The sequence below is a fragment of the Opisthocomus hoazin genome, chromosome 6 (genome assembly GCF_030867145.1).
Source record: "Opisthocomus hoazin isolate bOpiHoa1 chromosome 6, bOpiHoa1.hap1, whole genome shotgun sequence".
Taxonomy (NCBI): Eukaryota; Metazoa; Chordata; class Aves; order Opisthocomiformes; family Opisthocomidae; genus Opisthocomus; species Opisthocomus hoazin.
This window is the reverse complement of record NC_134419.1, coordinates 47,899,406-47,911,470: the sequence shown is the minus strand read 5'-3', so window position 1 is coordinate 47,911,470 and position 12,065 is coordinate 47,899,406. Positions and strand designations below refer to the sequence as shown.

Sequence of the window (12,065 nt, the reverse complement as noted above, 5' to 3'; positions counted from 1 at the left end):
AAAATACTTTGGCATTTCCATGGGTTGAGGCATCAGTAGCCACAAATGGCTGGTTTAAAATCAATTTTCTAATTGCTTTCTTTATTAAAAGAGAAGTTGAATATGATGCTGTCAGCATCAACATTTTTTTCCCTAATGAGATGTATAATTTTAGCTATGAATGAATTTTGGAAAAAGTGATATGTAATACACAGTTGAAAATTAAGTGATCTATAAAACTGACTGTGCACAATGCTATGGTACACTTTTCTTCCTTCCACAGCAGCCATCCCATTATTTTCTGTATTGTCATATTTTTTGGGGGGGGAGGGAAAAAAAGTTGCAACGATTTTGGTTTTGTAATCCATGGTAAAATTGATCCACTCTATTTGCACATTGCCTTAGACCTGATAAACCTTTCATATAAACTGCACTGTCTTGTGGTAACTGTTGATAACTTTAATGCTGCGTGAAAAGCAATGTATTCAGGCATTTCACAAGATGCAGTGTCTGCTTTGGGGACGTAAGCCGACTTGTCAGTGGAATATTTTTGCAACTACCACTAAGTCACAAACCATATGAATATGAACTTTGGCCAAATATGAATACAGAAATAATTTCGATCACGATTTCCTGGCCTGGTCCGTGCATCCTGTGTATCAGACCAAAAGACCCCACTCCACGTCCATCCCAGTCAGCGCTCAGTCACCCTGCACACTTGGAATAAAGAGACCTCGGGCTCCGTAAGATGAGAAACGCTAACCCCCAGCTCCAGTTCTTGCAGGCAGGCTGGGGCTATTGCAAACGGCCGCTTCGTACCGCAGCCACGCCGCGGCGGGGTCTGTTCCCGCCCGGACCCCGCGCAGCTCGCGCCACGCCGCGGCCCCGCCCACCGCGGCTCCGAGGCGCCTGTCCCTGGTGCTGACGGGGCACGCCGGGTGCCAGGGTTTCAGCGTTCGGGAACAGGCTTTTTTTTTAAATTATTTTTTTAACACAAACTCATACAGCCGTGCCTCAGTCATTGCGCTGAGAAACAGCTGCCCTTCTGGAAGATGCTTTTGGGAGCGGACTATCAAAAACTGACACAGCACTGCGGAATGGAGGGGTGTATGTCGTGGGCAGCTTCGGTCTTGACAAAACTCAGCCGCTGTACGAAGTTACCGCAAGGCTAAGTATTAAAAAATCAAAAGGGAAAAAAACTCACTTAAATTCAGGTGGGCAGTTATGTTGTTCACGCTGTGGTTTTTTTCAAAATTGCCTTCCAAACCCTTTTTCTCCTCTTGGACTGCCGTTCTAACTTCTCCACTCAGTTAAAATGACCATTACCTCTCAAGACCAGTGAACCACCGGGGGAAAAAACCCCTTCACTTCCACTTTTCCTCGGGGGAAACCCCCGATGTCACGCGTGTTCCAGACGTGAGCAAAGGGGAGTGGGGTGAAAGCCGCAGGCTCCAAGCTCGCAAAGCATTAGAGCTCTTGCCGAGCTCGGGCGGCACCCCTGTTTCCCGCCTAGCCCCCCCAGCCCGCTGCCAGACGAGGAGCCCACTGCTCCCTGCGGGGAGTGCCGGGAAGCCGGGACAGCACCCGCCTCCCGCGCCCCCTTCCAGAACGTTCCGGGTCCCTCCGGACGGCGCAGCACACACACCCCACCCCCCCGCCGCCGCCGCCGCCATTTCTTCCCTCGCCGCGGCCCTGAGGGTACCCAGACGCGTAACGCCCGGCGGGTACCTGCTCCCCCGGCGCTCAGCCGAACCGCTCCCCCACAGCTTTGTGTCCCCTTCCCGCTCTGCTACCAAGGCCGTTCAAAAACGGGATTTTTTATTTTTTTAAAGCGCTGAGGCCCCGCAGATAACGGTTTTCCGGTTAACGGTCACTCCGCGGCGGGAAATCCCCTCACGCTCCTCCGCGCCCGCCCGGCGCCCCCTAGCGGCGGCGTCCCGTCCCCTCCCCTCCCTCCCCTCCTCCCGGCGGGCACCGTCGCCCCGGTCGCGCCTCGCCCACGCGCGGCGGAGGCGCCGGCTGTGGAAGCTGCGCCTTGGCGGCCTCGGGAGCGGGCAGTGTCCGCGCCGGCGCCCCCGCTCCCTTCAGCCCTCTCCGCGGGGCCGTCCGCGGCGGGGCGGGGGGGGGGGAATGTCCGTGGGTGCGTGTGACCGCAAGCGCCGCCCGCTGAGGGCTAGCTGCGGCTCCTGCGTGGGCGGGGACCCCACCCGCCGGTCCGACACCCACCCACCCACCCACCGCGGCGCGACACGGTAAAGCGGTGCGTGGCCGTGGGTAGCGGTGGGCTCTCCCGGGTCGGCCTAGCCGGAGCCTCCTACGAGCAGGCGAGGCGGGTCGAGCCGCGGCGCTTGAGGGGACGAGCTCCGTGAGGCAGCGCGCGGCCGGCCGAGCCCCGCGTCCTCCCGCGGCTGAGGGGCCAGCGGGCGGGGAGGCGCGGGCGCGGCGCCGAGGAGTCTCCCTCCACGCTTAAAGGGTTGTCCTGCTGGGAAGTGTTAGCCAGTAAAGCCTTTACTGGGAAGGCGGAAACGAGTGGGTGAGTCATTTGGGTGAAATCTTAAATTCTGGGAGCCTGCTCCGTTTAAGATTAAATCTCGCGTCCTTGTGCTTTGGGCACACGGCTGCATCACGGTGGTGTAGTGATGCTTGAGGAATCTGCAACGGGGAAGTTAACGCCGGCGGCCCAGAATCCCTCTTCTGAGCCTTGCTGCGCACGTTCGTTGCGCTGTGCCAGCCCTCGGGCTCGCTGGAGGCAAGCCAGCACCGTCGAGGTCCCGCGACATCGGTGTCACAGCTCAGTCCCTGCTCTGTGTGGAGCTGACGGTGATCAGCGCGTAGCCTCTTTAGCCATTGGCGGGTGTGTGCGTTTGGATTCCTTTGGGTTTTTTTTTTTATTGCGATGTTTTCGCCTGTAAGCCAGAACAGTTAATGAGGATCCCCTGCAGAAAGGCACAAATTACAGCAGTCGCAGGGTTGCTGTAAACTTACCTGGTTTCATCCCAGAGTCAAGGAAGAAAGATGAAAACGGAACCGCAACGCATTTTGCAGCCTTCTGTTTCTGGTTCAAGTACCTGTATGAGAAACTGAGCCCTGCATTTCAATCCAGTTGCTACTGTTGACTCATTTTGTGACCTAAAGCTGGTAACTGAAGTGCTGTGGCTACATATGTAGAAAGAAAATAGTATCAACAACAGGTGTTGAGGTGTTCTTTACCTTAAAAAAAAAAATTTGGTATCTTGAGAAGGTAGGTGCCATAGAAGTGTTAAGTGTTACATGCTGTAGTAGGTGCCTTGAAAAACAATGGCTAAAATGCCGGTAAGGTGAGAACTTAGTAACATAAACTTAAGTCTTTTTGTAATATAGGGGCAAAAAAGTCTTTGTAAACAGTCTGGGCAGGTGTCTTTTCCTCTTCCCTTCCCTCAGTAGCCTGTCTCTCCAGAGATATGGTTTCCAGTTTAATGCAGTTAACCAAAAATCTTCAAATCTTTTCAAGATCAAGTCTGACGCTATGGTGTATACCCAATCTTTGTGGTAGTGAGAAGAGGTCATGGCAGGAACAAAAAAGGCCACCTAGCAGGGAAAAAAGTGTGAAATGTCATTTTTCTGTAATGATTAAAGTAGTCATGGCGGAGGATGTAGAGGTAAGGCTAAGCAGCAAATTTGATTAATCAGTAAGGTGATACTGTCAGCAGCAAACATTCAAAGAGAAAAGAGTTTGAGCTGCATTTCTGAAGGCATTGTATTACAGAGAAGGGAGATAATATGCCATCATTATATTGCTCTAGCATATCCCCCCAGCAATGCTATTTTCTGTTGGTATCCACAAACCACATTACTAGGAAAGTATTGACAAAGCAGTGTTTGCTGAAGCCAAGTGTGACGGAAAATTTAGCTTCTTAAGAAAGATCAAAATACAGGACTTAAGACAACTTGATGCAGGGACTAAGAAGAACTCAGAAATACAAAGTTCTGTGAGAACTGAAGGGTTTTGATTAAATGGGTGAAACAAAGCTGTATGTGGAAGTACAAGTAGGATTAGCTCAACTTAGTTCACAGTGAAGGAAAGGAGAAGGCAATGAGCTCTTTTGCATTGTAGAGTAGTCTTGCTTTGGAAGTAATATTGAACTCACGCTGAACTTGTGGGAAAAATCTTTGCTTTTGGTAGTTACTTTTATATTCAGTTTGACATTGGCCAGGTAGGAGTTCAGAGCTAAAAAGCTTTTACAGCTCTAATGTGTCAGTTTCGAATTCTTCAGCACTGATAAGCCAATATGTAGTAAATAAGTGTGATTTTGTCTGATGGATTGCAATGAAGATCAGTCCCCAAATACAGCTGTTGTTTCCTCATTACTCCAAGCAGAATATAATTAACATTGGGTTAATTCAAAATTTTGGAAAACTCTAGGATTGTGTATGTCAGACATCTTGTTCAAAGCTTGGGTTTTCTTTATGCATGCGTCTAGGCGAGTAGTTTCTTCACACGCTCCTGATCCATTCTCCTCACCTTTCCACTCTTCTGAAAGAGTGTAGATAACCTTACTGGGGACAGGGCAGGAATCCATGGGACAAAAAGGGCATGTTTGTCACAAAGCTGAATGCTGCCTTCTTGTACTACCACTCCCTCAGGTCAGGAAGACTGAAACGAAGGCAGGCTATACTTCTGTCTGATTTTTTTTTTTTTTAAAGGAATGTTTATCCAGTTTGAAGATCCTTTTATCAAAGAAGAAATTATAGTTTATTCCTCTGCAGGACAAGTCTTTTATTTGCCTAAAGAGAAACGTAAAAGGTTGTTGAAACTGTGACCTTGCATGCGTTTTTTTATATGCCAAAGATTCAGAGTCTGTTGCAGAGCAGAAGTGAAGCTCTCAATCAGTCTGCTTCTGAAATGCTTAATTATACAAATTGTACAGCGTTGTTGCTGCAATAACAGTCATACAAGGCTCTATGAGCACATCTACCACTGCAGCTGAAATATAACCGATGAGTAATGTGGCCAGCTTAATGAAGTAGTAGCAACTTGAACAATTGGAATTTCCATTACTTGTTTCCTTCCGCCTTATTTTAGCATTGACATTAGTGGTTTTATTTCGTTCACTTAATGGCTATGCACTCCCAAGCATGCCGTTCTACCTTTCCTAAAGTCAGTTCACTGTAATACAGCATGGTCTCCTAGCATATGTGAATTGTTTCCGCTAGTGTAACGTCTCTGACGTAGCTGTGGAAGGACGGCTCTGCTCAGGCTCCGAGGCGTTTGCTGGAGGTGGCAGCACTCTCCTCTGCCGCAGAGCTCACGGGGCCTGGTACCCATCCAGCTTCTGCACAACTGTTCCCATCAGTCAGCTGGGGACAGCGCTGGGGGGACCTGGTGAGCTCTGGACAATTCTCCGTTTTGATACCTGTAGAGAAAATGTCACCCTGCTCCCAGAATATGTTTTTTTCTTTAAACGTCGCTTCTTCCACCAGTAACCTCATCTGACTCAGCACAGCATCTGTCTGAAGGGAGGGAGCTAAAGCAAGTCATGAATTTTGACGTAGCTGGAGAATGTAGGGAAGAAGGCACACCAAGAGAAACAAAATACTGTTATTTGAACAAACAAAAAATTATTTTTGGAACAGTCTAGTAGGCAGTTATGTAAAGCAAATAAAACCTAATCTAAAAACTGCAAGCTTCTGAAAACAAGGGGGTCGTGTATTATGTACACGCAGTTTATTTCATCCTCAGTTTCCCAACAGGTTTAGCTGGGGTTTGTGCTGATAGCTGTGATGGCACTGTACCTGCTGCACCAACCCAGTTCCTGGGTTTGCTCTGGGTGTTTGACATGGCAAGAACACCTGTGCTTCTCACCTTTGAAAACAGGGCAGGGTTGAAGTAGTCATCTGGGTGGATCACCAGCTTTCTTATTTAAAGGCTGATTGTATTACAAGTCTGTAGAAGACAAGTGAGACCTGTGCTAAGAGTGGCCCCAACAAATGAAGCCGTGGCTAAAGCATGAGCTTCTTTACTGTTTGCACTTCATTATTAGGCACAGAGCTTTATCCAGGCATGCACAGGGGAAACAAACACAGGAGGGAAGGGACTTGGAGAGGCTTGGAGAAAAAAAAACGAGGAATATTTTGACTCCAAAATGTAACTGGTAGTGATAGCGCAGGCAATGAAAGAACAGTGGTCCTGTTGTGTTGAAGGGAATGTTGGCCAGGACACTGACATATCCTCTACACTTTCTACTTAAAAGTGCCAAGCTGAGCTGGACGTTCATGCAGACACAGACAGAAACCAAAGGAGTAGGAACAAGTGACCTCAGTTTAACATTTCATTCAAATGACGGTGCCCCTAATGAGATTACCACTCTAGCTTCCTAGGACACCACCCAGCCTGAAGGATCTCACAGACCCTTTCAGATGTCCTAAACTGATAAGCAAATGGCATGTTATGTATGTGAAAGTAGGACAGAAGCACATAGTGTTTGATTAAGCAGCATCCCTGTTTCTTAATGCTTAGCTCTGTTCAGCTTGATGTCTGTGCAGTTTTATTCTGTTCTGGGCTTTGCTCCCCCCCTCCGCCCCTTTTTTTTTATTCTTTTTATTTTTTTAATGCAAAATGACTGAAGATTTAAGTATAGGAATGTAACATGCACAGAATTCACAGTCTATAAAGATATAACCTCTCTTCTAATACTTTTTTCTGTGATACTATCTGTACTAGTCAAACAATGACTTGCTATGTTTATCTTACTCCTGTTTTTATTCCATTCTCCTGAACCCTTGAAGTGGAGCCAAGAAAGGGCACTAAAAACAGTGAATTCCTAGGAAAGAGAATAGTGCAATGGGGATTTACCTGCAATCTTTTGTGTGCGCATTTTTAAAAATAAAGAAATAAATAAAAACATCCATTACCAGCATTCAGAAAGAGACCTACTGGATAAACTGGCAGGCTTGAAAACTGCTGTCTGAAGTGCAAAAAGTTAGTTTTGCCTCCCCTCAAAGTAATAGTCCAAACATCACTGGTTGTGGCCTCGTATGGAGTATCTGTTATTGTAAATGTGCCGATTCTCTGAGAATCGGAAGACAGAGACGTCAGAAACCCATTCTCTTTTCAAGCTGTGTGTCGCTATCTGTGTTGATTTTGGTTTGGGCCAGTTCTGCTGGCTGAGTGCAGCCTTCACTGAAATCCATGTGAATTGCCATGGTTTAATTTGGACTTCTGACTAACAAATATGGTTATGTGGTTTAGTCTAGTATCTATATGGAGCATAATTATTCTCTTGTACAAATGGCTTTTTTTCGCCACTCTAAAGACAAAACAAACAATTCTGTTGCCTCATGATTTTGAAAAATAATATATTGACCATCTCCTCAGATAAAGACTGAGTCCCTAGTAGTGTTTGCTCTCTGCCGTATCACCATCAGTTTTTCTATTGCATTTTAAGGTAGGTGTTTGGGCAGAGTGACCTATTATCAGCGCTCAAACTGAGCTGCCTCACTCTAGTGCATTTTGTGGTTTTGGTTCTTTTTGATTATTACAGTAGAACCCATGCTTTTTCTTTGGGTTTTTTTTTGTTGTTGTTTTTTTTTCTAGTGTAATGGGAATTTCTTTGTAACTGGACCGTAAAGGTGAGGATGCTGCAGAGATACAGTAGAGTGGTTCTGGAGGTCCTGCACATATTAATGACTTGAAAGGAGTGAGCCATATTTAATGCTTATAGCTTTATCCTGAGAGCAGAAGCTTTTTGTTTGTATCTGTAGTTCTGCCAACAGCTTCTCCCCTTCCCTTGTTCTCTGTATTTTAGCTGTTCCCAGTCTAAGGCAGAAATGCTATCCAGCGTTACTCAGCAAGGGTTATAAAGTTTTATGAAACACCTAACAACTGGAATATAAATGATGAAAAATCAAGGAATGAATTAAGGAAGCAGTTAGCTAGCTATTTGTATTCTTAGCCTTCCACTCAAGTGTCGTGCCTTTAGAAGACTTGTATTGAAATAATGAGATAGGTATGTAGTGCAACTGTACTTTTGCCACAGGAATTAAATGCTGGTTAGAAATAACCCATAATATCTCTGTCTGCTTTCAAAGAGAATAAATTTTAATTTTCCTTTGAGAAAGCAAGGGCTATGGAACCAAGAGCCAAACATGAAGTTGTGGGGGTTTTTTTTGTGATGCTAAATGCGTGTAGTGTATACTTTTTTCGGTTTAACAAACCAATGCAGAAGGCAGCAAACACTCTTTCTTGGTGCCTTTCTTGCTACATATGGAAAGATCTATGTAAAAAGAACTTGTTTGTAGTACATTATGTAGCACAGTGCAATAAACATATGTTCTGAAGCAGAAGTTACAAATGGCTATGTAGTTGTTAACAGGTTAGTAAAGAGATTTGGATGTTTGGGATTTTAGCATGGGATTTTGTTTGCTTGTTTTATTACAAAATGTGTTTTGCCCATAAAGTAACTGAGCATGAAGAGGGGCTTGAGGAGCCTAGAAAGATCTGTCCTCTTCTCTGGGGGCTATATTAGACCTCTGAGTCATGAAGTCTTTGCATAATAGGTGTCTGGTTACAAACCTTTTATGGGCCCTGCTCAGCTGGGTTATCAGCATCTGCATTATAGCTCCCATCTATTCTTAGGTGATATCGCAGCACGACAGAACAGGCAAGGCAGAAAGAGAATTGCTTTCGTTGTGTAAAACTCTTCCCTTTTCTCATTCTGTATTTTCACGCTTTCTCTGTCTACCCCATCCTTCTGTTCTGCAGTGCCTTGTTGCTGCCTTGTGAAAGAGGTACAAAATGGCTTACAGCGTGACTCTGAACGGACCTGGACCATGGGGTTTCCGACTGCAAGGGGGCAAGGACTTCAACATGCCCTTGACCATCTCCAGAGTAAGTGAGCAAAAAAACTTCATTGAGCTTTTTTAGGTTGGAAAATAGCAGTGAACTAGTCATATGTACACTCTGACCTGGCCTAGCAAAGTAGAGAATCATTGCAGCTAGGTATGAATAAAGAGAATATGATGTTGACTTTAAATATACCAGTTCAAGGTACAGCCTGGCATTGATGATGCCTCAGGAAGACAGTTCTGGTTAGTATATTTTTAAGAATGATGATACTGTCTCTTTTAAATAAGCTTCCAGTTCTATTTTGTAGAGTGTTGTCTTTTTTTCTGCTATAGGGGCCTCACTGCTGTTGTCTGTTTGAGGGGAAGGGAGTTGAACAACTGTGAACGGAAATATAAAACTGTATTTCTAGAAAATTAACATGTAACTGCTTGTAAATACATGAAGTCTAGGTGTTAGAACTGGGCAAAGATAGAGATACACGTCCCCTCTTTTTTTTTGGGGGGGGAGGGGAGCAATAATTGGATGAAAATTAGACATGTCAAGCAGAAAACTCAATAATGCTTAAAATACAGTCTTAAATTATGCAGAAGCCTTCCATGTGCAGCTGACAAACAGCATGTGATTTAATAATTAATTACCTAGTGTATCTGTCGATTACAGATTAGTCCATTTATTTCTTAGCCATCTTTTTTTCTTTTATCTCCCCTAAGAGCAATATTTTAAGGTGTTGCAGTAGAGTGTTCTTATTACCTGAATTAGCTCAGCTTCTTAAAAAGTTTTTAACATTGGATGGTTTTCAGGAGATTTGTGTTTCCCTTACCTACCTTTCTTTTATCAGACTAGATAGTTCTGTGTACCTTCTGATTTGGGAACTCTGCTTTCTGTTACATCTTGCAGCTCCCTCCTCCTTTTCTTTCCTTTTTTCTTTCTGACAGTCTCAAATCTGTTCCAAAATGTTCAGATCTTTTTAGAGACGTCTGGTTCCTCCACAAATCACCTGCAGAAGGCTTATTTTGCTGTGCAATAACAAGAGAGGTTACTTACATAACAGTGTTTAAAAGAAATACCAGAATGATTTAATCAGACAAACAAATAGAATGCAAACAAAAGATCTGCTCCACTGAAAAAAAAGCCACCTACAGCACTTCGAACACTGTTAACTTTGAGAGTCTGACTGAAAGTATGTTAAATTGCGGGTACCAAATTGATATCCTTGCAACAATCATGATTCAAAGTCATCAGTGAGCTTCTGAACTCTTAACTACCCTATTTCATATCCACACTGCAAAGCTCTGTCTTATTTGATCTTCCTTATTCTTATGCACAATATTCCTTTCTCTGTAAACAGAGCCATATTTACCTTAATCTTAAGACCTGTGATGATGAGAGGACCTTTTCATAGCCCCTTTTTGCAGAAGCAGCATGGCAATTGCAAAGAAGGCTGTTTTGTCAGTGTTAATAAAAATAAACAAACAGAACCCTACAAAACCTCCCCCCTGCCCACAAAAATAATCTCACTTCATAAGCTTATGCTAACTTCACTGTCGTAAATAGTTTTGATGCTTCTTTCCTTATCCCACCGAAGGTAAGTACAGAGAGGTGCCAATATATTTCTGCAGGTATTTTCATGGCGCTTTTCAGCCTGCACTATATGGTCTTGTTTTTTTGTCATGCCTAGAGGTTGTCAGTCAAGAGCTGTGTCTGTGGCACTTGCACTGTGTATGACACAATCAGAAATTAAAAAACAGTTGTTTCCCAAAGAACCTATTGTCTCAGATTATAATCTCTTTAAGTATACTCACTGTGCCCAAAGGCTATATGATTCTCATGAGGCTTTTGAAAGCGTATGATGAAGGGGAGTGAAACTGCAGTGACTGGATTCCCAGAGGTGTGGAGGAATTACCTCTTCACACAGCTGGTTGCATTTCCAGCACTAGAAGTGTCAGAAAACACTGTTAAATGGTTTGAACTCTTCCCCAGTGAGGTCCAGTTTTTAGCTGGGAGCATTGCTTTGGGATGGGATTGAGTTTTGTAGCCTGCCTTAGGTGGGAAAAGCAGGCATGTGGAAATGAAGATAGCCTTGGTTGTGACATTTTTTTTAAATTGCAACACAGTCTCATACTTTGATGATAATATTCTTAAAGTCTATTTTTTCTTTAGCATCTTTCACATAAATATATCCCCAAATAGATCAGATGTTCCCCTTAATCAGCAATTTGCAGTCATAAGTGAGGTGACCTGTGAACTCAGCCATAGTTGCAATCTTACCATGGGGGCAAACGGAAAGCTGTATTCTCAAAATACATCTTGGAGGTGAGGAGAAGGGAAGAAAAGTGTGAGGAAAATCCACTTCTTGGGAAGGCCACACCGCTCTAAATGTTGGCAGTGGGTGTCATGCACTTATTCAATAGACTGTGTTTGATCCACAGTTGCCCTGAGATGGAATTAGACTTTCTATGTGCAGGATGAGCGCTAAACCCCAAACATTTCAATTTGAAGGGTCTTATAATTGCTTTTAATACCAGATGTGCCATGACCCTTTTGCCTGCATATGCATAGTATCCCTCTATGCAGGCAGAACCTGATAGGGTTTACATGTGGACATGCTCATTATACTCTAACTGCCCCCAAGCAATAAGGCTGTCTGTGGGTGGGCCGCAGAGAACAGAAAGATTGATCCTTTTTCATGGAGGCTCTGTGCTCTTCTGTCATGCCACAAGTCATGCAGTGAGAGAGTTGCCCCTGAGCTCCTGAGAAAGATGACAGCAACAGTCTGCCACACTGGGGTTGCTCATCCCATCTGTAGTCTTACACCTGCATGTTTCCAGGGACCTTCCTGAAAGGGAAAGCTAGTATTGGGGTACTAACCTAGCCCACACTGAGACATAAAGTGGGCACCCTGGACTTAGGAACTTGAGCTGTGGCTTAGCTGTCTGTTGATCTGCATTCTGTCAGCCAGCCGCTTACAATTCCCAAGCAGCTTGCACTTCTCCACCTGAGAAGCAGGGGAGAAAACCTGAAGGTCTTTGAAGCCTACTGACAAAAGCACAATACAAGATTGTGGCATTGCTAATGCTTCTGTTCAGGAAAATGCTCCTAATACAGTGGGCGAGGAAGGGATTACTCAGAGGTGTTTGGCACAACAGTTCACTTTTAAAGGACTCTTCAGAATGCTGGCTGGGACATTGTATTTTCTTTCCTTCAGGTAGGTCCAGGTGATCAGCTCACTGCTGCATAGTCAACAGCATATGACACAGGAGTC

The 12,065-nt window shown here is 44.7% G+C and overlaps 2 protein-coding genes across 8 annotated transcripts in view; one reads left to right on the top strand and one right to left on the bottom strand.

The window, feature by feature from the left end:
* The window catches only part of WAPL (WAPL cohesin release factor), a 163,030-nt gene extending 161,149 nt beyond the window's left edge, over positions 1-1,881 (bottom strand). Inside the window, exon 1 of the mRNA XM_075423027.1 lies at positions 1,708-1,881. The gene's annotated coding sequence lies outside the window, so the exon portion shown is untranslated. The remainder of the gene's footprint in view (positions 1-1,707) is intronic.
* Positions 1,882-2,210: 329 nt separating this feature from the next.
* The window catches only part of LDB3 (LIM domain binding 3), a 127,603-nt gene continuing 117,748 nt past the window's right edge, over positions 2,211-12,065 (top strand). For 6 of the 7 annotated variants that reach the window (XM_075423022.1, XM_075423021.1, XM_075423020.1 and 3 more), the window contains exons 1-2: positions 8,539-8,618; positions 8,720-8,845. In XM_075423022.1, the coding sequence (XP_075279137.1) occupies positions 8,753-8,845 (93 nt within the window). In that variant the 5' untranslated portion in view covers positions 8,539-8,618; positions 8,720-8,752. Of the gene's footprint in view, positions 2,513-8,538; positions 8,619-8,719; positions 8,846-12,065 lie in introns of those variants that run through there. The other variant, XM_075423018.1, reaches the window with a different exon arrangement.